Source organism: Callithrix jacchus, chromosome 11 (genome assembly GCF_049354715.1).
Source record: "Callithrix jacchus isolate 240 chromosome 11, calJac240_pri, whole genome shotgun sequence".
NCBI classification, from domain to species: Eukaryota; Metazoa; Chordata; class Mammalia; order Primates; family Cebidae; genus Callithrix; species Callithrix jacchus.
Genome location: NC_133512.1, coordinates 10,265,761 through 10,289,745, shown reverse-complemented (window position 1 = coordinate 10,289,745; position 23,985 = coordinate 10,265,761). Strand labels below are relative to the sequence as shown.

Sequence of the window (23,985 nt, the reverse complement as noted above, 5' to 3'; positions counted from 1 at the left end):
TGCCTCAAGAGAAACTTCTAGTTGACCTTCTTTCAATAGTAACCACAAATTTCTTGTCTCCTCCTAGCTCCCCATGCAGGAGTCAGCCCAGCAGAGTACTATCATCAGATGGCCCTGCTAACCGGCCAGCGCAGCCCCTATGCAGACATTATTCCCTCGGCTGCCACTGCTGGCACTGGGGCCATCCACATGGAATATCTTCACGCTATGGATAGTAAGTGACGGGGCTGTTTTCTAGAGTCTTGGGAAATGGGAAAGGCGACTACTTTATAAAACAGAGAAGAAGATACAAAGATTAGGTGATTGTGTAACTTTTCAATCTGGAGGAGAAAGTGGAACCACCACCATTTGGAGCTCTGGTTCCCTTGGTTTTCTAGAAGCTTCCACAGATTTAGACATCCTGGGACTCCTTGTTTAGCTCAAGCATACCAGTGAACTGGCAGATGCAGGTAATTGTAATTGACAGTGATATACAAATATTAACTGGTCAAAAAATACCAGCCCATGTGACACAGTGAGATTTATCTCTACAAAAAATTAAAAACTAGCTGGGTGTAGTGGCGTGTACCTGTAGTCCCTGCTACTCAGGAGGCTGAGGCAGAAGGATCACTTGAGCCCAAGAGGCCGATGCTGCAGTGAGCCATGGTCATGCCACTGCACTCCAGCCTAGGTGACAGAGTGAGACCCTGTCTCCCTTAACCAAAAAACTTTTTTCCTGCTGTGATTATCTTAATAAGAAAATAAGGGAAAGGATTTGATATATGGATGGACTTCACCCTCCCACTCCTTGGTTTCATGGATTTTATGCTTTAAAAATTAATTTTTAAAAATACCTATTTTGGTTTTATGTTTTTGCCTTAAATGATTTAGTTTGACCCATAAGTTTTTTTTTACATTAAACAATTATATTTCACTAAGACCTTTTGTAGTTGCTGAATATATGAAAGGACCAGAATAGTTATCGACAGTTACCAAATAGCTTATTTGGAAAAAACTAAAACTGTTTTCCAAATCAGAAGGGGCTACTTTTAGTACCTAGCAATGGAATAAGATGAGATTACTTGATGCATGTTCTATCACTTATTTTGGGGTCCCTTAAGTGTGTAGTGATTTCTGTGGGTTACTTATGTAGACGCATAGACAAAGAAGCCTGTAATTAGCTCTTGTCAGAGCATTCCAGAGCTCTCATCTCTTCAGATCCTTTAAGGACACATCTGTTTGCAGGGCGCTCTGAAGTGAACCTAAAGCATCATCCAACTCATACAACAGCAGAAGCCACTACCTTTGAATAGGAGAACAATGTGACTTTAAGTAGGGCATTTTCTTGGAGTCTTGTTTGTTTTTCCTCGTAGCAGCGATTCACTTAGGCTTTTCCATCTACAATCTCTTTGGATTCTTCTGTGACAGAGGGTGAGCCTATGTCAACTCTAGTGATTCAGTCCTGAGGCTTGGAATAGAAAGACGGTGATTGTTTCACACAGGGGTAAACAATCTACAGCCTCAGTCTGCTCACCGCCCAGAACTACCTTTGTGTGTCTCATCGGAACACAAGAGTGTGTTGGTATCCACCAGGAAGCTCATTACCACATGGAAAGTAAAAGAAATGTGTTACATCTTCTGCAGGGGTTTTGTTGTTTGGCTTTGTAGCATAGAGAGCTTACGCTGCAGATTCAACATAACCACATTTCAATTAGCAATTGTTGAAAAAAAAGTTGCGTTATTATGCAAATCAGTTATTTAAAATCTGCAAATAAAGAATTAAAATAAGAGAGAATCCTTGGAAGGTCAGCCTACATTTCTTTCCCTATTTGATGAGAATGTGTTTAGTCAGGCAGTGGCGGTTTTTATCTAAATAAAGGATGAAGCTACCCTTTTACTTTGTAAAAACTAATTAAAGGAATTTTAATTTGCCTGAGTATATGGTAAATTGATTGTCATTAAGTAGGAATTTAGATGTCCTATCATTCATCACATAAAAATAAACCTCCTTTTTCTTTGTCAGAATTTCTTATTAGAATAGAGAAACAAAACAATTAACAAAAAGCCAGATCGGAGATATCTGTGTTAGAACAATAAGAATGCTCTGGCTTATATTTAAGAAGGAAGCTCTATGATCAGTGAAGAACTGGGCTACTTCTCTTTCGGCTATTTTGAAAATGCTTACCTTGTCTTTTAGCAGCTCCCTTCAACAGAGTATCCCAAATCACTATCCCCAAATGCTGAGTTTCTCTTCTTTTGCTTAGTTATTAAGGAGTTGGGAAGAACATATTAAAGGACTGGAAAGTTCTTAAGGCATTATATTCTTTTCTCCTAAAGCAATTGAAGTAGCACTTATTAATAGTTATTTAGTTAGAATATAAGATTACCCAGAAATTTCGACCATACAAAGAAGTGAAACACTAATCCTCAGTTCCTACAGTGGATGTCCATCTGCAGTGGTAGATCGAAACCTGGGATCTGTCTGGTCACTCTGATCCCTTGTTACAGATATTTAGGACTTCTTAATTAGCACAACCCTCAGTAAACTGGGTTCAGTGAGCACCTGACTTTTGATTGGTGGGTATATCTGGGTTTCAGCAAGATGTAGGGCAGAGTGTGTATATGTAGCTTGTTAGGATAAACTCATCTGTTTATGGTTCCAATTCTACCTCTCAGGGTTGGAGTGATCCTAAAAGATAGGATAGCAAGTACTCCCTCTAAGGAATGTTCTGGAGATGAGGGCCCCTGAAGACCACACTATTTATATTGGTGGAAACAAACTTAAATAAGAGCCAGTCTTCGAAGGAAAAACACAGAGAGGAAAGATTCTAGCCAGGCTGTGTAAGCAAGCCAGAGGGTTTCATGGAAGGGGTGAAATGGTCTTGAGAGGCCCCTCACCCTCTTTAGAGGTTGGGAGGGGGATATAAGGCTCTTGGTGTTTGAGAGCATCAAATGGGCTTCTTTGCATCACAATTAGTGATGTAAAAAGGTAGAGATTTTCTAGGGATGTGAAGGATGGCTAACAGGATGTCTAGCATGTGCTGTCAACTTCTAGCTGCCAGTGATCACTGAGTACCATTGAGAAGGGCAGTTGTTGTCCAGGATTATATGGAAGTTGACAATAAATCTGGTTTGTCCTTGGAGTTACTGCAAGTGACATATATTTCTTCACTGAAAAACTTCCATGATGGAATTAGCCTCTCATGGTGAGTAAATGCGAAGGGGTTGTGGGAAAGTTTAAGGCAGATGCCATTATAAAAGTAAGATGCTGATTTAAATGCCTAAAAATATGCACATAGTTGGGATTGCTATTTTGTACTAACATTCCCTCAATCAGGCTATTCTAAATGAAGGAACCCATTTTAGATGTGCCTGAAAGAAAAATTTGAGCAGGTACCACCTTCATCATTCAAGTTGGTTTTTAAGTTTTATGTGTGGATAGCACTAACTTACTAAATTACAGCTTGTGGATTTTTTAAATTAAATTTTATTTAATTAATTATTTAGTTATGTCCCATTTTATTAAATTATTTCTAAGCATGTCTGATTGTTATCTTCTGTCAAGAACCATCTCTATTGAAAAAAATATTCCTAAAGAATTTTCTGGAGACCAAGAGCCTGGACATTTTTTTTTTAATTAAGAAAGATTACCTAATACTTCAGTTTTTCTGGGTACTATAAAATTGCCATGTTCCTATAAACTGGTATACTCATTCTATGAGATGTTAGAAACCCTTCATTTTACTTAAAACTACTTATGTTTGGTTTGCCTCTTACCTGGTGGGATCAGACTCTCATTCTTTCATTAAACTTCAGTTTGATGACTCTGTAATATAAATGTGACCTTCAAAAAGGCAGAATGGACCTGTGGGCCACATTCATCTCTTTGTCTTGAGATTCAGATCTCTAATATCTACCAAATTTGAATGCAAATTGGCATTTAATCTTGAACTCTTCGGGAAGAAACCATCGTATTAAGTTGGGATACATTTAAGTTTGAGTTACTCACCTCCAGATTCAGACTCCAGATTAAGACTTCATCATTGGAATCTTCTTGAAGGTTAAAAATTCTAATAAATGTGTTACCCTTTATTGAGTCAGACTGGAGAAGCAAGGTCCAGAGAAGAATTAAAATGCCCTATTGGCTCATTGTACCTCATTATGCTCGAAAGGGTTTCTCCTCCATCTTGGAAAATCTGTAAATGAGCAACATCCCCAGCTTTTAAATGTTCCTTGGGATTTATCCTCTTAGATAATGGGGAATGTAGGGCGGAAGTCCTCAACCTCGGTGATATTTGGACCAGATAATTCTTTATTGTGGGGAGAGTGACCCTGCTACATTATAGGGTGTTCTGTAGCATCCCCAGACTCTACCCTCTAGATTCCAATAGCACCCCTGAGTCCTGAAAACTACAAAGTCTCCAGATATTGTCAGATGTCCCTTGGGGGGCAAAATAGCTCTCACCTGAGAACCACTGATTCAGGGTGATTATTTAGAAGTTTTTTTAGTAATACTTTAAGTATACCGTGAAGCAGGTAACTCTCGAAATCACTGGGTGCTGAGGGCATAACTGAGCTGAATTTTTAATCTTAGGATACTTTAATTCATTTTTTTTCTTTGGCTCATGGTGTGTGTTGGGGTGGGGAGGGTGGTGTGTTGCAACTGTGGGCAACCACTGTCTTTGTCGCTTGTGGTGAATTAATGATGGGACTATCTAAGCAGCCATCAGATTCATAAATCACTGGAAATGAAAGGGATAACACATAAAAGTCTCTCCCTTTTGTTTAGCAATTTATCATTTTGCTTGCACATTAATAAACAGCGCTCCCCCGAGGTAAGCCCCTGGAAGATAAATATTTCTCCCTAATTTCCTCAATTGTAGCTAGTAGATCACATGGGGGAGGAGAGGTGCTTGTCACCACAAGTTTGCCAGTTTCTTATCCTTCACTTCTTCCACGTAGGCAAGTAGCAATAAATAACCGGTATAGAGACCAACTGCAGGTAATTAGGTTCTGTTTTGTTTATATAACAGGCACCAGATTCCCCAGCCCCAGGCTGTCAGCCAGGCCGAGCCGAAAACGTACACTGTCCATATCACCGCTGTCCGATCATAGCTTTGACCTTCAGACCATGATAAGGACGTCTCCCAACTCCTTGGTCACGATTCTCAATAATTCCCGTAGCAGCTCTTCAGCAAGTGGCTCCTATGGTCACTTATCTGCAAGTGCAATCAGGTATGTATTTTCCTGAATCCATTATGGGTTTTTTAAACGTAATGTCAGCCCTTGTCTGCACCTGTAGTGATGCATTTTCAGGACTGACTGCCTATGAGGAAGAGTAAAACCACGTGAAGCTGTGCATATAGCAAGAGACAGGTCAGATATCACAATGAATCGCAAAACCAATATTGGGCCTCAGATTATTTTCTATTTGCAGAGGTTAGTTAATAGCCCATATATAAAAACAGCAGTTATTCAGTTATGATGAAATCCACTTCGTAGAGATAGTGAGTATGGCAAATCTTTTTATACAGACTTTTCCTTCTAATAATGTTCTCGAGAGAAAAACTGACTTCATACCTGGTTGTATGACACATGTACAGAACACGAACAGAATAAAAAGAGCAGTCATGGCACAAGTCTTGTCCTACAGCTCTTAAGAGAAAAGAGTCCCTTGGGAGGGAGAGGGGAACAGCAGGGCTTTTTGTCTGATGGAAAATAAGTGCCGATGACTTGGAGGGCGTAGTTATCAGAGGAAATCTGGCAAAAGAATATTTCCTTGTTTTTCTGTTAAGTACTTTTAGCTTAATATGAAAGATCCCTATTTTGTCCATACATACCTTTGTTAACCATGGATCGTTCCTTGCTTGATGGAAAGTGTTTTGACACTTCCTTGCATGAAGTATGTCACATCTGTTCTTACATGTGAAGGTACAAGCACAGACTCTTGTAAACATGATGAACATAAAACATTTCTCACTGCTAGTGATCAGCTTGGACTGATGTCAATAAGTAGGAAATACAAGTAAGTTAACATACAAATTTCAGCTGATCATTTATTGTTTGAACTAAGCCAGCTCACAAATGGTTATTTGAGACATAGAATTAGCAAGTGCAATCAGGTATGTATTTTCCTGAATCCATTATGTGTTTTAATTGACTCTGATCAATTAATTTAGCAATCCTGGTTATAAACTTTAGCTCTCATTTTCCCTAAATTTTTTGCTACTAATTCAAGGATTCAGTTGGTAGCAATCTTTTCGAATTGTTGTTTTATTAACCGTGAATAATTCCTTGCTTGAAAAGTACATACTAACGAATATTTTCACTAGCCTTGGTTTTAATAAGTGAGGTTTTGTTGGCTTCTATGAGTGGGCAGTAGATTTAGTTGTTCATTGTTGGGTCTTTCATGGTAGATATACATGTTAGGGAAACCTCATCAGTTCAGAAAAAGAACTGTTTGCAGTAGCAAAATACCCACATGTACTAAAAATAATGAATCCCCCCGTCTTTCCCTAATGTTCTCCATTACAGTTTTATTTCTTTTCTTATTCAGTTATCAGCAGTGTTCTTCGGTAGACAAGTTAATATTTAAATGTGGTAAATCCTAATTTTAAATGATGTCATTTTCTGCTGCTTTTCTTTGTTCATGTGGTCACTTAAGTGTGGAAACATGGAGAGCTACAAGCAACTGTGCTCACATGAGAGCAGTCGGTGCATGGGGAGGGCTCCTGGGACATTTTCCAGATTAGCCACTGCAGTCACAAATAAAGGTGTTAGAGTTGAATATGTCTATGGTCAGATTCCAGCTTTGCCACCAACCAGCTATGCAAACCTAACTTACCCATCAGCTCTTTGAAGTTTAGTCTTTACATTTGTGAACTGCAGATAAGACCCTCTCTGTATAAGAAGGCACATTTTACAAAAGCTGGTATGGATCTGCAATGGCAGGATGAGATTCCTACCTGAGGTGACGTTTCTGGGGGAGCTGAGCTGGGATGGTTCATCCAGGAGAGGAGCCATCACAGACCTGTCTGTGCCACCCTGTTCTCCATCCCAGTCTGGCCCCATGGAAGCATGCCAGTCTCAGAACCCTGGCCTGTCTGTGCCTGCATTCCTGGCAGATATTCCCAGGTCATGGACTAACATGGACTGGAGGTTACTTTAAGGCAATTATGCAATTGTTACGTGGCATGACTAGAAGTCATAGCATCCAAGTAGCAGAGATGTGGCATACAGTGATATTCACAAAAACAACACACAAAATCACTTCATGAACATTCATTTCTCTGGTTTCTATACTTTTTCTTGCCTCTTGCTCTCTGCCCAGCTCTCGACTTTTTACAGCATCTAAAGGACATAGATTATAATATGGTGCAGAAATGGTCACGATGCTCTCTTGATTTATTCTTACCCCAGCGTCCTGTCCTTAGTCCTTACAGACTTCCTGGTGTCCTCATCTTCACCCGGGTAAGCTAGTGTCAGTCCTTATGAGACTGTCAGTCTGCTGGCTTGAAATCATCACTGCCCGTCTTGTCTCCAGGGAGCTCTATCATACCTCTTTATATCATTAGAGATGAAAGAAGAGATTCACTTAAAGACCAGTCAGGTCCTTTGAGGCTGTTACAGTTAGGTGAAAGAAAATGGGCCCATTGTGTCCTCATTTTCTTTCTTGCCTTGAGACTTTCGATTGTATCTTTCCTGTCCCAGTACAGTCTCTCCCTCTTTAGTACGCATTTGCTATATTTTAGGACAATATGTCTTTTCTCACACATAGCAGGTAATGCAGACTACCCAAGATGAGATCGGCTTCTCAACTAATGATTATAATCATTGTTATCATTGGCACCACTTGCCAGTTCTTTAGCTAAAGGAATGCTAGTGCCTTGCTTACACTGGCTCTAAGTTTCATTTTGTGAGATCAAAAACTGACTTCAGGAATAATCAGTTAGGGGTAGCACCAGAGTAGGACAGGGCAAGGCAAGGAAACAAGGAGACATCTGGGAAAGGTAGCTAGCTTTCTCAATAGTGAAAGGTATGAGAGAGAAAGTGGACTTCAGGTGTGTTTAGTCTCTGCGACCTGCTGAGTCACAGGGTAGGTGCAAGGCTCAGGTTCACTCACCATTCTCACATCACAGCTCTTTGGCAAAGCAAGTGGTGCTATTCTTTTTTCTTTTTTTTGAGACAGAGTTTTACTCTCTTTCCCATGCTAGAAGTGGCATGATCTTGGTTCACGCAACCTGCCCCAGCTGCCAGGTTCAGGTGATTCTCCTATCTCAGCCTCTCGAGTAGCTGGGATTATAGGGGCTTACCACCACGCCCAGCTAATTTTTGTATTCTTAGTAGAGACAGGGTTTCCCCATGTTGGCCAGGGTGTTCTCAAACTCCTGACCTCAGGCGATCCACCCACCTGGGCCTCCCAAAGTGCTGGGATTACAGGCGTGAGCCACTGCGCCCAGCCTTATTATTATCATCTTACCCCTCAGCCCAGTGGGTCTTTGCAAGGTGAAGTTAGCAAAGTTCCGTGCCTAGTGGGCACCGATGCTAGCACTCCAGTTTCCTGCTTGTTAATTTAAACACACTTGACTTTTACACTTACATGTTTTCTGATACCTAATTTGCTGTTGGTATTGGCAGTGCATCAGTAATTGTGTTTACATTGCTAAACGTGCTATTAAATGTTTAAAGATACTCATTCAGTATCGGAAATGCTCTTGCTGTCTCCTTCACATCGATGCTCTGGTGCAAATGCTGTTGTCAGAGATGCCTGTCATAGCATTTACCACTATTTGATATGTCCTTTAGTAGGCTACTATTCATTTCTCTCCAATAGCACAGAAGCACCAAAGAGCAAATGTCTGTGTACCTCTTGTCCCCACCCCTGTGACACCTGCATTCTCTCATATTGACACCATTCAGTAAATAGTTATTGAGCGAATACATTAAGGAGCTCTCCCAAGAGTAATCAGAATTCTCATCATTCCCTTGTTTAAGTAAGTTTCTACATGGTAGATAAATAATTCTGGTTTTCTGAAAGTTGCAATCTATATGAGTGTTATGTTATTACCTGGCTGTAGACTGATAGATACAGAGACAGAGGGGTGGATACAAAATGAAGGATTAAAAAAGCAAATGCCTATTTTAAGTTTGTGTGTGGTTTTTGTGTTTATATGTTTACTTAATAATCCAGAGTACTATAAAAATATCGTATAAACTAATACCAATTCACAAAAGCCCATTGGCATATTATAAAAGTACTTGGTTATGTCAGATTTTTTAAAATGCATTGTCTAGACATACATGACAAGTCTTTTTAAATCTCATAATTTAAATAGCTTTCAAAAATAACTCCATGCACACTGCAAAGTATGTTATAAAGTATTTTTTGTTTCAAGAAGTTGCGGGTTCTCTATCACCCAGAAGACTCCCATGTAAGACGAGATAATTTATATTTATCAAATACAGCCTTAACTCTACATAGTTAAGACTAATGTTGTAAATAGCCAATGAATCACAGTAGATTAAAATAGATTACCTTTGCTAAAACCTCTTCCTTAAGAAATTGAGCCACCACTGGAAGAGAAGGTGTTTTAAGTGACCCCCATCTTCTGTCGTCTTCCGGCAAATGTAAATGGTATGAAGAAATGAGTACCTCACTCATTTCTAACCCACTGGGTATCACTCTCACTTTCTATCGAATGGCTATATTGAAAGTGGTTTATATTCTTAGTAGTTTTAAGTCTGGTGTGACCAGGAAAGAGATCTCAGTGAAAATGACATTCCCATGTTGCACATCACCCCACTGAGTGCCAAGATTGCCAGCTTCACAAGACTGTGCAGGGTTTTTCTGCTGCCAACACCGATGAGCTCAGCCGGATGACCAGAAGGCAAGTTGTGCTTTCTGTTTTGTTTGTCATCAGCCCTCTCCGACAATAGGACCCTGGAGTAACGGTGCATCTGGCAGGTCCACTGACGCCGCCGGAGGCAGGGTTAGGAGTCAGCTCGGCCTCCATAGCTCCTTGGCTCTGTGCTTTGTAAACACCTTGCTTAGGTTCAAGAAATAACACACCAATGAACTGAGAAACATACTGAAGAACAGATGAATATGGTGCCAAATTACTGATATCTTGAAAATTCTCATTCCATCTTCTAAAACTTAGGAGATGATATCCCCTTCCCCCATTTTCAGTAAAATAATTAATACTACATTAAAACGATAGCTCTCATTTACTTCCTTAAAAGTAATTAACATTACCTGATGCAGAAGTTTTACATAGTATTTCATTTAATAATTATGAATTCTCCAGATATTTAGCTGAGTTTAACTCTATGTTAGTCACTGTACTGGGGGATTGGGAGCTACACAAATGCCTGAGAGAAACACAACACTCACTTTCATAGAACTTACGGAAGGGAAAAGCCTCTAAGCATATACAGATGAATGAACACAGGAATGAATGAATGAACAAAGGAGCTTGTAAGGGTTCTCATCAGTGCTGTAAAGGAAATGACCCAGATGTTAAGAAAGATTAGCACCAAGGGCCTAATTCACAGGACTGGCCAGTGACTTACAGGACGATGACAAGCCACCCTGGAAAGCTTTCTACAACTGTGTAAGAAGAAGGCCGAGCAGATGAAGGCCCTTAAGTGGGAGGAGTAGGGTGTTGGAGGAACCGTCAGCAGATGATGGTTAAACACCGGTTAGCCAAGACACAAGGTTGGTGACACAGGCAGGGGCCAGGTTCCGCCACAGCATCTTGGACCAGAGATCTAAGGGAAATAGGAAGGGCCTAAGATCTAGTGGCTTAGATCTAGAAGCCCAGAGGTCTGAGGGTCTTCCCTAGAGGCCTCCACAAGGCTGTTTAATTTCACAGACGAGGAAACTGATGTTCAGAGAGGTTAGCAGGCTGAGTCAAAGGCACTCGGTTACTCACATGGAAGAACCATGTTTTCCACCTGGTAGGTCTGAGGGTCCCCTTCTTGTTTACCAGACCCACTTCTTTCTCTCTTAGAAGTCCTCAAACGAGAAGCACGGTGAAAAGGATTGGTGGGAAATGGTATTTATAATAGAAATAATAATATCTGATGATGTTTTGAGGAAACTGATTATGCATAAATGAACATATAATTTTTTTTAACCACGTCTAACATGTCTGACGAGCTGGATCTCATGTGAGAGTGTGTTACCACTATTCACGTTGATGGAGGTCATACCTATTTGGCTGCTTAATGGCAAGTAGCTTTTCAGCTTTTTAGATCACTTTCATAATGTAAAGCCTAATGTATTTTTCTCCAAAGCATTAGTCAGAGAGCATATGCCCAAATGTAAATGTTGAGATACTTAAGCGTATGTGGGTCTTTATTTGTGTACTTTTTACTTCTGAGGCTGGGCTGGGTTTCCAATCAATAAACTTGCCCTGGGAACTTCTATAGATGGAAGTGGAAGCTTGATTTTTATTTATTTTTTTTATTTTTTGAGACGAAGTCTCACTCTGTTACCAGGCTGGAGTGCAGTGGCGCTATCTCAGCTTATTGCAACCTCTGCCTCCCAGGTTCAAGCAGTTCTCCTGCCTCAGCCTCCCAAGTAGCTGTACTGCAGGCGTGCGCCACCACACCCAGCTAATTTTTTTGTATTTTTAGTAGAGACAGGGTTTCACCATGTTGGCAAGGATGGTCTCCATCTCTTGACCTCGTGATCCACCTACCTCGTTCTCCCAAAGTGCTGGGATTATAGGCTTAAGACACCTCACCCAGCCGGGAAGCTTTATTTTTTTTCCTTCTCAAATAGAAGTACATGCGTGCATGTGTATCCCCGCACATATACAAGTAATGATAGCTGTCGGCCCATTCTCTGCAAAACTGGAAAAAAAATAGTTCTTCAAATGGCAGCTATTGTGCAGCAAATTCCACGGCTGTGACCAGAATGAGGATGATCTCTCAGGGCAGCAGTCAGAGTAGCCCGGATGTTTGCCTTTGGTTTGTATGTGTCTCTCTCCCCTCTTTTCTTAAAGTCAGTTTCCCACATTTTGGTACCATGTTATCTCAGTGTTATCTCAACTCCTTAAAACAGGAGCTGCCTGACTTGACTTCCAGTATCGGTTTCAGGAGCAAAAGAGTTAGGAGAGGTGGGATACTCATTGGATTCGTCTTCAGCCTGTAGAAAACTAGGTTTGCTGCAGCATGAAGTTTCTTAATTCCAGTGCCCTGACCTAAAGGAGTACATCCTGATACTATTTCATGAGTTTCTTTTAAGGATATCGAAAACATTCAAACTTGAATGAAATTTAAAAACCAGGCTGGGCGCAGTGGCTCACACCTATAATCTCAATATTTTGGGAGGCCAAGGTGGGTGGATCACCTGAGGTCCGGAGTTTGAGACCAGCCTGACAAACATGGTGAAACCCTGTCTCTACTAAACATATAAAAAATTAGCTGGGCATGGTGGCTGATGCTTGTAATCCCAGCTACTCGGGAGGCTGAGGCCAGAGAATTGATTGAACCTGGGAGGTGGAGGTTGCAGTGAGCCGAGATTGTACCACTGCACTCCAGCCTGGGCGAGAGTGAGACTGTGCCTCAAAAATAAATAAATCAAATAAAATAAATTTAACAAGCAAGGCAACTGGAAGAAGTGTTTATAGGTGGCTGGTAGACAGAGTTGATTTTACATTTATATTTACAAGGCATTGCCCAAGAATCCAGAGGTGCCACATATTCATTACTCTTCACATTGGACTGAGAGCTGGTGTCTTTGTGATGGAGCCTGATTACCACCCACACCTGGGCTTGCCTGTGGCTAAGTTCTCTAATGCACCACCTGCCTGTCCAGCTCTGTGCATGCCATGCTGGGTCATTGAGAGACTTCAGAGATGAACCTGGAAACTGAAGAGCCTTTCTTCCTTCTAGCTTCCCACATCCTCCTGTGTCCTTTCCCTACATATATCGTATGCTGGTGCAGAAACCCTGGCACTGTGATAACATGATAGTGAGATATTCCATGGCAACTCTAGGGAAAAGCTGTAATTTTAGGGAAGAGTTAAACATGTCCTGTGGATTGAAATCATCAAACAATAAATAGTAGCTTTTACTTACTTTCCTCAATTGTTTTCTTTATTTTTATGTAAAAACAAGTCTCTTGAATATTATAATCAGCTCTTATTTACCATTCCAGCTTAAAGGGCTACAGCAAACCGTATTATGGCTGCTTTCTTTATAGTACCATTGTTAAGGAGTCCAGCGTATCCCACGTGCTCTTATTCCTTGCCATATATAGAATTCCTGAAGCATTTAAAAAACAGGCTTTTCTCATATACTATTTTAATTGGGTTTTATCCATTTGATTTGAATATTAATGACTTTGAAGTGCCTATAGGTATAGTAGGGTGAATAAATGTTTAATGGTAGATTTTCTACAATATGAACCTATAGTGTTTCCATTTTATATATCATTTTGGGAATAAATATGAATTGGCTTAGCGGATGGATCACAAGAGTTTCTGTTCAAGTGTTAACTTACATCACTTCCTTGGTGTGAAAAAAATAATATTTATGGTGAAAGTCAAGCATGATTATGCATTTCCAAGTTTGATGTATTAATTTTAAATTATATATAACTTTCTGGTTACAAATGATTACTTTTTCTCTGGAAACATAAATGGGATTTGTATAAAGTACTCAGTTAAAACTTGCTAAATTAATGAGTGAGATGCAGTGTGCAGACTTTAGGACATTTATTTTGGTTGCTTAACAGTTTTCCTTTTACCTGTACTCCGTTGAGCTCTGTTGGGTATAGTTTTTGAGATTCCCGAAAAGGAGACTTCCATGTAAGTGAGCTGTTACTGTGCTGTTTATGGTAATGCTCAGAAACAAGGACTGGTTTGCAAAATTTGATCACACTTGTAAGAGAATTGACAAAACTTTGTATGTCTGATTTCTGACGTATATTTACATCAGAACTTTCTTAAAGATTCGGACTTTGAGGATTTCATGTTTAAGTCTTTGTGAAAAAAGAAGAAATGGTTCCCAGTCAGACAACGGTTTGTTAATCACCTTTAACTCAGCACAGTGCTCAATATGAAGATGAAACTGACTGAGAAGTTATCCCTATTTACACAGGCTCTGCATCCAGTGAAATCCCTTTTAAACTAACAACCCAGTGACCATACATCTGCTCTGATTTGGAAGCTCTCTAACATCCACATTTTTCTTCTTATCTGCTCTTGAGTAAAATAAAGGGCAAATTAATTTTTAAATAAATTTATTCTGGCTGTATAAGTGTTGCCCTAGAAGAGTGTTTCTCAAAGTGTATTGTGAGGAATACCGGTCTCTAGAAGCTCTTCCACCTCGTGCTGCCAGCTGTGTCTCGGGTGGACATTAAGAATGCACAGAGAAGCAGACCTGGGCTATGTTCCCAAGAGTTCGATGACCTTGGTACTACTTTCTCTTTCCCTCCATTACACTCACTCACCTCAGAAGGCCTGTGACTGTGTTACTGCTTGGGAAGATCTAGGCCATCTGATACTTCCTTTCTACTGATCTTACTGACTAAATATAGATAAACAGTTACAAGTCACATTTTTATAAACATTTTTTGTTGTTGTCTTAAATTACCCCATCTTTTATGTAGTAATTATTTAGAAACAAAAGTTATAAAAGTAATTAAAAAAATAATAACATATTAATTGTTGAATACAGAGAATCAGAATGTAAAATTAATCTCTTCTGGTGACTCATTGGAAAGAGTGGGGTGAACAGAAACATGGAGTCCGTGAGGATGGGAAGTGCAGTACCAAGGTTTCGACTGTAGGTTATGTCCTGCTTTAGAGAAGACATGAGAGATTATTAAAAATTTCAACCATAGGCCGAGTGCGGTGGCTCACAACTGTAATCCCAGCACTTTGGGAGGCCAAGATGGGCGGATCACTTGAGGGCAGGAGTTTAAGACCAGCCTGGCCAACGTGTTGAAACCCCATCTCTACTAAAAATACAAAAATTAGCCAGGCATGGTGGCACATGCCTGTAATCCCAGCTACTTGGGAGGCTGAGGCAGGAGAATCACTTGAACCTGGGAAGTGGAGGTTGTAGCAAGCCAAGATCATGCCACTGCACTCCACTCTAGGCAACAGAGCAAGTCTCCATCTCAAAAAAAAAAAGAAAAAAAGTTCAGCAATAGTATCTGTGGTAAATTTGGAGTGAATACATGAACTATTTAGGAAGATTCTTATGTAGGGCCCCTAAAAGTAGAATTTACCTTTTGTTTTTAATTCTGATCTCTTTAAGCAGCAAATTCTGTCCTGTGCCATTGAAGTGCCATAGAATGAAATAGATGGAGAGGCTAGCTTTGTTTGCATAATACTGCTGTGCAGACATGTTGTCAAATTGTAGTTTTCAGAGGATTTTGAGATGAGATGGTGATCCTTCATTGTCCGGGTATCAGTGATGTAACCACAAGTGTCCTTGTGAGAGGGAGGCAGGAGAGTCCAGTTAGGGTCAGAAGAGGAGCAAGGGGAGGCCTGAGTGATGTGGAGCCCTGAGCCAAGGAATGTAGGCAGCCTCCTGGAAACGGAAGAGGCAGGGAGCCTAGACCATCCTGAAGAATGCAGCCCCGCCGGCCCATTGCAGACTTCTGACTTCCAGAACTGTAAGGTTAATAAGCAGGGTCTGTTGTTTTAAGCCGCTCAGTTTGTGGCCCTTTATTGCGGCGGCAGCAGGGGACTAATAGACAGTGAGGGAGAGATTTAGTCACTTGTTGACTCAGTATTGCCCATCCGCTCTGCCAGGCATGGTGCCCGGCCCCACTGGACCTCGCCTCCTAGACAGAGAGACAGAATGAGTTTTAGAGAGCACTGCGTGCTGCCATGAGAACAGAATTGTCACACGGCAGAAAATGATTGAGCAAGGAGGAGCAGAGGGGGCTCGTTTGGATGGGGGCAGGAGTCTAAGAATGCACCTCTGGGGAGGTGACGTTTCAGCTGGAACCTGAATGTAAAATAGGAAGTGGGCATGCTGAGCTTTGGAAGCCAAGGGTTCCAGTCAGGGGACACTGTGAATGCTGAAGGTACAGAGGGACTCATGCTGTGACATGAGGCAAAAGGATGCAGGACTCCCCTCCGCCACAGCCCTTCTCACTTAGATTTAAAGGAGGAGGCTGTGGTGGCTCAGGTTTTCTTATCCCCCCGGTGGGAAGGCCTCAGGAGATTCTTTTCATACCTTGATCTTGCCCAAGAGGGTTGAGGGTGTGCGTGGGAAGCATCCTTTTTCATGGGCATTTTGTCTGTGACTCTTGGCATCCATGTGCCATGCCCAGTCATCACCCGTCCTCAGCCCCAGCACTCTGCAGGCAGTGTTCTGAGAGCAGAGGAGCCTTAACTCCCAAATCTTTTAAGTGATACTGTGTCAGAACTGAGAACTTGCTACTTTTGTCATCAAATTCTAAATTGGCTTTGTCATCTGGAGTGGAGCAGCCCTCCTGCACACAGTCCCTGGCAGGAGCGGCAGCAGAAGGCCGAGGGCCAGCTCTTCTGGGTCCAGACAAGCTGTCCCATGCTCTGCCCTGGCCCAGCTCTGTGCATGAGGAAGAGGAGAGTGTTTCTGTTGCTGGCTTCCTATGAATAAGCCCTGAAGGCTCACAGTCACTGTCCACTCCTTGTTCTCTCATAGCCCTTGCAGTCTAATAGTTGATGTCGATTTTGGAGAACATTTATTCCCATCACATGGTTTTACCAGCAAAAAGGTGGGGGTGCCGAATGGGGATAGGACCAAAGCCTGTCGAGAGCTTTCAGAAACCGTACCCCTGCACCCCAAGGACAAGGAGGATCGTGGACCTAGGAAACTGCAGTGGGAATGCTGAGCCTTGTTTTCTGTAGTGACATCTCCTACATCTTTTTATTTTATTTATTTATTTATTTATTATTATTTTTTTTTTTTTGAGATGGAGTCTGGCTCTGTCACCCAGGCTGGAGTGCAGTGGCATGATCTCAGCTCACTGCAACCTCTGCTTCCCGGCTTCAGGCGATTCTCCTGCCTCAGCCTCTCAAATAGCTGGGACTACAGCTGGGCACCACCAATCCTAGCTAGTTTTTGTATTTTTAGTAGAGAGGAGGTTTTGCCATGTTGGCCAGGCTTGTCTCAAACTCCTAACCTCAGGTGATCCACCCACCTTGGCCTCCCATAGTGCTGGGATTACAGGCGTGAGCCACTGCCCCCAACCTCCTCCATCTTTTTTTAAAATGCACCTCCCCTATCCAGCTGTGAACACTTGTGAGTTGCTTATGTATAAAATCAAGGACATTTTTCTCTTTGTGAAATGTTTTTTGTAGGTTCTCTATTTTTAATTAGGTACTGACTTTTTAAACCCACAAATGTCATGCCTCCCAGAATTAGAAGTGTAAATGACCTTCGGGGGCCCCCTCCCAACTCTGCCAGTTAATCCGGGCTCCTAGAACCCCGTAGAGGTGTTTGGAGATACCCACAAAGTCTGTGTACCTTGGCGATCATATGTGAAGTGGGTTATTTTGGTTTTTGTTTCTTTAATGAATAGAATAACGTAGTTAGTAATACTCATTCACCCAAAGGACGGGGGGCTGCTAAATCATTGTGTTTTTTGATGAATGGCTTGTACACTGAAAAATAAATTGGACAAACTGGCATAGAACTCAGTGAACATGAAATCAGCTATTAGAAGAAAGCTTGTGAACAAATTCTGAGGCAGATATGCATCTTTTGATTAGTGCCCTATCAATCATCCACACAGCTACTTTAGCTACGTCTTGCCATAATCATTCATGCTTGCTTTTGGAAACACTGGCAGCAACTCTAACGTCGCAGAAACGGAATATTACTACTGATTTCTCCCTAACTTACTGTGAACAATGGCTGTTTTCACCATGTTTCTGCTTTCCTTTATTAAAGAAACACAATGCAGAATGAAAGGAGAGTTCCTCAAAGCCTGGTGAAATTCTCCTAGGGTATTCTTAATGATATTCAGTCTTAAATGGGCAAGCTATTGTAATACAAGGTTCTCTGTAGGAATAATAGTAATGTAATCCCATTGAAGCTGCCTGTTATGGATTGTAGTCGAATAGGCAAAATGTAGAGTCACATTAATGAACAGAGTATATCTTTGGAATTATTACTTAAAGTTGTTGAAATGGTTTGAATTTTGTTATTGTAATTATTTTATTCTCCGTTAATGTGCTTAAGAGCCATAGTAATTAACCCACCAGATTGGAAATTTGCATGAGTTCTAACTTTGACGTTACAAGAAACCCTGATTCTTCCTGGGTATTACACAGCAGGATAGGGAGAAATAGATACACACACATATATAAATATTTTTTCACTGATTATTTTTTTAAAAAGAAATTTCCATGAATGCAATTATTAGTTTTTCACGCATTTTTAAGCCATTGGCAAATTCCTTAAGAACACTCGATTCTTTTAAGAGGATTTGATTCCAAAACTATGCTGGCACAAAGAATGATTTGGCATTGCCTGCTAGTCGAGAAATCTTTAGGTAATATCGCTGTTTCCTCAGGACTTACTGTAGCCTGGGAAATAGTGTGGCATAATAAAGTAGTGACAGGCATTAGCATGCATAATGGGCTTTAATAGACATTAAATACTGTTTAGCTAGAAGAGGGAGCAGTGCTTTCCCACTGGAATATTCCTTCATTGAAGCCCATTGATCACTGATTTCAGTGGGGAGAGGTTAATCCATCAGCTTCTGTAACCAGACGGCACTGATGGAAATTCTTTAGGTGGCATTCTGGATGAACCAGGCTTTCCATCTTTACAAACAAATGAGTGATATGACAAGCATGGTGTTCAAAACACATTTAACCAATTGATTTTCTTTCCTCTTGTAATAAGATCTGGAGACATATGAAAGCGTGCGGTGTGAGCTGAGATGAAAGGAATTGCTGCATGCACAGGAACATGCGGAACTGAGAGCCAATAAAAGTCCTATAAAGCATGTAGTCACCCATTCTCTTTTTTATATAAAGTTTGTTATTGCAATAAATAGTTATTATTGAGCCGATGCCTTTTATTTCCGTTTTTGCAGGATCTTGTCTCGTATCTGCGTGTATGTGTGCATGCACGTGCGTGTCTCATCTCAGGGCTCCTCTTTCTCTTAGAAGTTTTCAAGATGCTTGGCAATAATCCTACTTCTCATTTTAACAGATTTGATTTGGAATGGTAAAATTATAAATAGAAAGCTGCAGATCTGGTGCAGCGTCTGAGCTCGGCGTTCAACTGATGGTCTTCTTTTATTATCTCCCCCGCGCAGCCCTGCCTTGAGCTTCACCTACTCTTCTGCGCCCGTCTCTCTCCACATGCATCAGCAGATCCTAAGCCGACAGCAGAGCTTAGGTTCAGCCTTTGGACACAGCCCTCCACTCATCCACCCTGCCCCAACTTTTCCAACACAGAGGCCTATTCCAGGGATCCCTACGGTTCTGAACCCCGTCCAGGTCAGCTCCGGTCCTTCCGAGTCCTCACAGGTGAGAGGGACAGGTTGATGTACCTGGCCGTGCTGGTCAGCTGAAGGTGGGTCAGCCACCATGTGAGCCGTTAAGCAACATGGCACCTCTGTGTTCTCACAGCCTCCAGACTGGCAGCTGTCTTCTTAATGCTGAGATCTAGTCTTTAGCTTGGTGGACGTGTTGTATAATGCTCCTCATCAAACAATAGCTTCTTCCCCCAGAGTCATTTTCTCATGGGCATAGTGGCAGGCTGCTTGATAAGGTTTCACTGTGACCTGGTGCCATCGTAATCTGCACCCCATGTCACTGCAGCGTGTGGATGAATTGCTCTAATTTGGTCACCATTCACTGCCACTGCTAACAGTTGTGACTTACCACCAGGTAGTACTTTAGAGTAAGACTAAAACTGCTCTGCCCTGTGTTAACTGTTGCCACTTTGATACTGTTTGGAGAAGAATCTGGATGCTCTAATTAAAGAACTTCACAAACGGAACGTGTTGGTCTTCCACCCTCCTCACAACTTTGTTCTTTTGAAATACACTGTTGGAGCTTGTTACAGCCTAGGGCCTCAGCTCTATTCTTCCAGCTTTTAAAAGCCATAGGGAGTTTATACTCATGAGTTAAAAATGGAGAGCTGCCGCACGAACGTATTTTCTAGCTTTGAACACGTTGTCTGAACTCTACTATCCTGGGATGGGAGCATTATCACAGTCGTTGCTTTATTGCCAAATAAGCCCGCTTGTCCTGAGTTGCAGGTTTTAATTATGGTTCTGCTTCTTGTTCATCAAAACCTTTTTGTCTCTGGCTCTGCAAATGTGACAGCAGAACAAACCCACGAGTGAGTCCGCAGTGAGCAGCACTGGTGACCCGATGCACAGCAAGAGGTCCAAGATCAAGCCGGATGAAGACCTCCCCAGCCCAGGGGCTCGGGGGCAGCAGGTAGGACACACAGGCCAAACAGGCCAGCGTCCACTCCTCCCGAGATGGGTGTCTTTGGGCCACTTCCACTCCCCCTTCCTCCCCAGTCCTGATGTATTTTTGGGGCACCTCCTTGCCCACTGCATTGTTGACCTTGGCCATGCTCAACATGGTGAACAAAAGGCTAGGTATGGAGTGACTACGTTGTTTTTCTAGCTCGGAAGCAAACACAGGCAGTGCGGGAAGCCATGTGGGGCATTCCTTCCTGACAGTTTAGGCAGCTTAGGAGTATAGACAATTGTAGTTAATAGAGGAAATGAGGAAATGGTTGTATTAATTTTTTGCTGGCCACAGGTGAGACCAGGCTTCAATCCTCATCTGTGATCTTGGGTCTGAATTACTGAGTTCCTGCACCCAAGCCTGAGCTAGGGCAGATCTCCTGATGGCTCCTGTACCAATTGTGTTTTTATTTTTTCTTGTTTTGCTACTTCCCTCTTTCTAGGAGAGCCATATGAACCATAAGGGATGAAAGCACAAGTAACCTAAGGCTAGTTAGATTCTGGCCCTCAGCCCCAAATTCTGAAAGCAAGAGTGTAGGAATTTCCATCTGGACTCCGCCTCTAGTCACTTAAATCCTCTGGGCCTCAGTTTAAGGATGTGTAGGTTATACCCATAATATCATCTCATAGGGCTCTCGGCCTGACACAGGAAGGAGCTCTGTGACTGCTATTTCCCCAACATAGAGCTTGGACAAGAGTCCAGATGTCCACAGAATCTGGACCTTGCTGTCATCAGGCTGCTTCAGCCCAAGCCTCAGACTACTTGCCCAAATTTCCTTTTCAGCAAGAATGTGGAGGCTGGAGTAAATTGGTGTCCCGGGTTCTGAAATGGATCTTTCCTCTTGCGTATTGCCCGACAGCAACAACCTTGCCAGTCACACTTCAGTGCCTGCATACGTTTTCATCATCTAGCCCTGGATTGGGACCTGAATCTACACAAGATGAATTCTCACAATGACTTGTATTTGCATTGCTGTGAAGCTGCCTTGGGAGTTTAGCAAGGACTGTGCCCCTGAGCTTTGATGCAGTGGCCCCTGGGCCTTGGCTAGTGAGCATATCCACAGAGAACGGAGGTTGAGTCAAATGGGCACTTTCACTACAAAGTCCACAAAAGTGCCTCATACAGTCTCCAACAGCAGGGAAAACAGAAGTACTAGTAAATGATTTCCCTGGATTACAAAAAGTAACAATAAACAAATTAACACACTGAAAATAATTAAAACAACTAAACAAAACAGAAGTAGCAGTCTTTGGGTAAAGCCCTAATTTTTTTTTTTTTTTTTTTTTTGAGACAGAGTTTTGCTCTTGTTACCCAGGCTGGAGTGCAATGGCGCGATCTCGGCTCACCGCAACCTCCGCCTCCTGGGTTCAGGCAATTCTCCTGCCTCAGCCTCCCGAGTAGCTGGGATTATAGGCACGTGCCACCATGCCCAGCTAATTTTTTGTATCGTTAGTAGAGACGGGGTTTCACCATGTCGACCAGGATGGTCTCGATCTCTTGACCTCGTGATCCACCCGCCTCGGCCTCCCAAAGTGCTGGGATTACAGGAGTGAGCCACCGTGCCCGGCCCGAAGCCCTAATTTCATTCATTCTCTTGGGAGTTTTGTTTTGTTTGGTTTGGTTTCATTTTGGGTTTTTCTTGAGATGACATTTGGCTTTATTTTCAGCTTTGTCATTCAGTTTTTTATCATGATTTTGACAGGCTGTTGCCCTGAATCACAGGTTCAGGCTCAGGGTGTTCGGTAAGTCTGAAAACATGCACTGAAATGACTTTCTTGTTTGACATCTTCAATCCATAAAACCCTAGACCCAAATCTAAGTTAAGTTTTTACCTTCTCTCTTGTCTTCCCTTCCATTGTGTCTGATTCTCCCCGCTTCTCTGTTGTCTCCCCCAACCCTCTTCTTTCAGGAACAGCCGGAAGGCACAACCCTTGTCAAGGAGGAAGGGGACAAAGATGAAAGCAAACAGGAGCCCGAAGTCATCTATGAGACGAACTGCCACTGGGAAGGCTGCACGAGGGAGTTCGACACCCAAGAGCAGCTTGTGCACGTAAGTGGATGGCATTCAGGAATGGGGCTTTACAGCTCTGTGACCCTTTCCAGGGAGGTTGGCCCCTCTGACCCTGCACCGAGTCAAGTTTCCTAGTGAGCAGCACTGCGAACTGGAGAGGGCTTTATGACTTTCTGAGAATAAAGAAAACTCAGAGCCATGGTGCTTGACCTGTTCAGTCAGCTAAAGCTGAGTGTAAAATTCAATAAAGTCTTCAATAGAGAGTGTAATGACTCTGATCCTGTAAGCCAGAAAACACTATTTTCAGTTAGCGACTTTGATGGTTATTGAGTAATAGTAAGCTGGACATGAATTATGATTAACCTTTTAGCCAAGTTTGATTCCCTTTCCAAGACCCAGTAACAATGGGAAAAATGTGGAGGTGAGGGATTCCTTTTTTCCTCTCCCAGACCCTCAGAGCCTAAGGAAGCTCCCATTATTTGAAGCTGCAGTTAGTACTCTTGATGAGCGAGGTAGCATCATTGCTTGGTTTGAGGCCAGCCCTTGTGGGGTTAGGAGTTTCATGGAAAAAGTTATATGTGTTTTTTTAAATGTATTTCGTGATGGATGTTTTGGAAACTGCAGTGCGGTCAGATTGAGAACCACACCTCCTCTTCCAAACCAGGTTCAGAAAAGTTTACACACTCTCCTGCGTAGCATTTCAAACAGTGCAGTGTGCACACAGCCTCCTCCGCACCCCCATGCCTGATTTGTGATGCTCTCTTCCCAATAGCGCTTCACTGTTCTTCGCACTTTCTTGAAGGCTAGTGGAGTTTTCCCTGGCAAATGGGACCAGGAGCAGCTCACGTGGAAGGGCATTTACACGACCAAGAATAAAAAGAGGCAGGTGCTGCAGCTCCTGGCAGAAGCACAGGGTCCTGCTGAGGCATTAAGAGTGGGCAGTTTTTTAAGCTTTTAATATGATGAAAAATTGGACAGAGTAGCATTTGTTGCCGTTCCCCCTCCTGCTCTCTCTCTCTCTTTCTCTCTGTCTCTCTCTCTCTCCGCTTTCTCTTTCCTGATCCATTCTCTTTTACAGTAACTGTATTTTTAGGTAATTCATGTTTCTTGATAACCCTCCTCCATTTAGATTAAACACTAAAATTATGAAGTCCCTCTTCCACCCCACACATTTCATAGGCGATGTGAGCCCTTAATATGTTGTCCTGCACCTCGGCCCATCCTGTGTAATGTATTCCATGCATCGCACTTACACTGCAGTGGTAAGCACATAGGCTGCCAGATTTTGAGCTCTGTTCTGTACAGGATGCTTTGAGGATTTTACATGAGGTCGTCAGGGTTCCTCCTCTCCATTTCTTTTTAAATCATATCACCTAGTAATTGCATAGGAAGAATTATAGATTTCTGAGCACAGAAAAAAAAAATCAGAAAGTCAAATGTTTTTAATTAAGGTATATTTCCAGAATTTTTCCATGAACTGAATTTGATTCTTTCTCTTTAAGTTGATGCAAGTGTTATTTTGAAGCGAAGCCTGAC

General features: G+C 42.1%; 1 protein-coding gene across 8 annotated transcripts in view; it reads left to right on the top strand.

The window, feature by feature from the left end:
- GLI3 (GLI family zinc finger 3) overlaps positions 1-23,985 on the top strand; it is a 284,194-nt gene that overhangs the window by 195,878 nt on the left and 64,331 nt on the right. For 4 of the 8 annotated variants that reach the window (XM_054237018.2, XM_078342256.1, XM_035253233.3 and 1 more), the window contains 5 exons: positions 68-214; positions 5,013-5,214; positions 19,265-19,478; positions 20,286-20,399; positions 22,348-22,488. In XM_054237018.2, the coding sequence (XP_054092993.2) occupies positions 68-214; positions 5,013-5,214; positions 19,265-19,478; positions 20,286-20,399; positions 22,348-22,488 (818 nt within the window). Of the gene's footprint in view, positions 1-67; positions 215-3,033; positions 3,186-5,012; positions 5,215-19,264; positions 19,479-20,282; positions 20,400-22,347; positions 22,489-23,985 lie in introns of those variants that run through there. The other 4 variants (XM_078342254.1, XM_035253232.3, XM_035253235.3 and 1 more) reach the window with 2 other exon arrangements.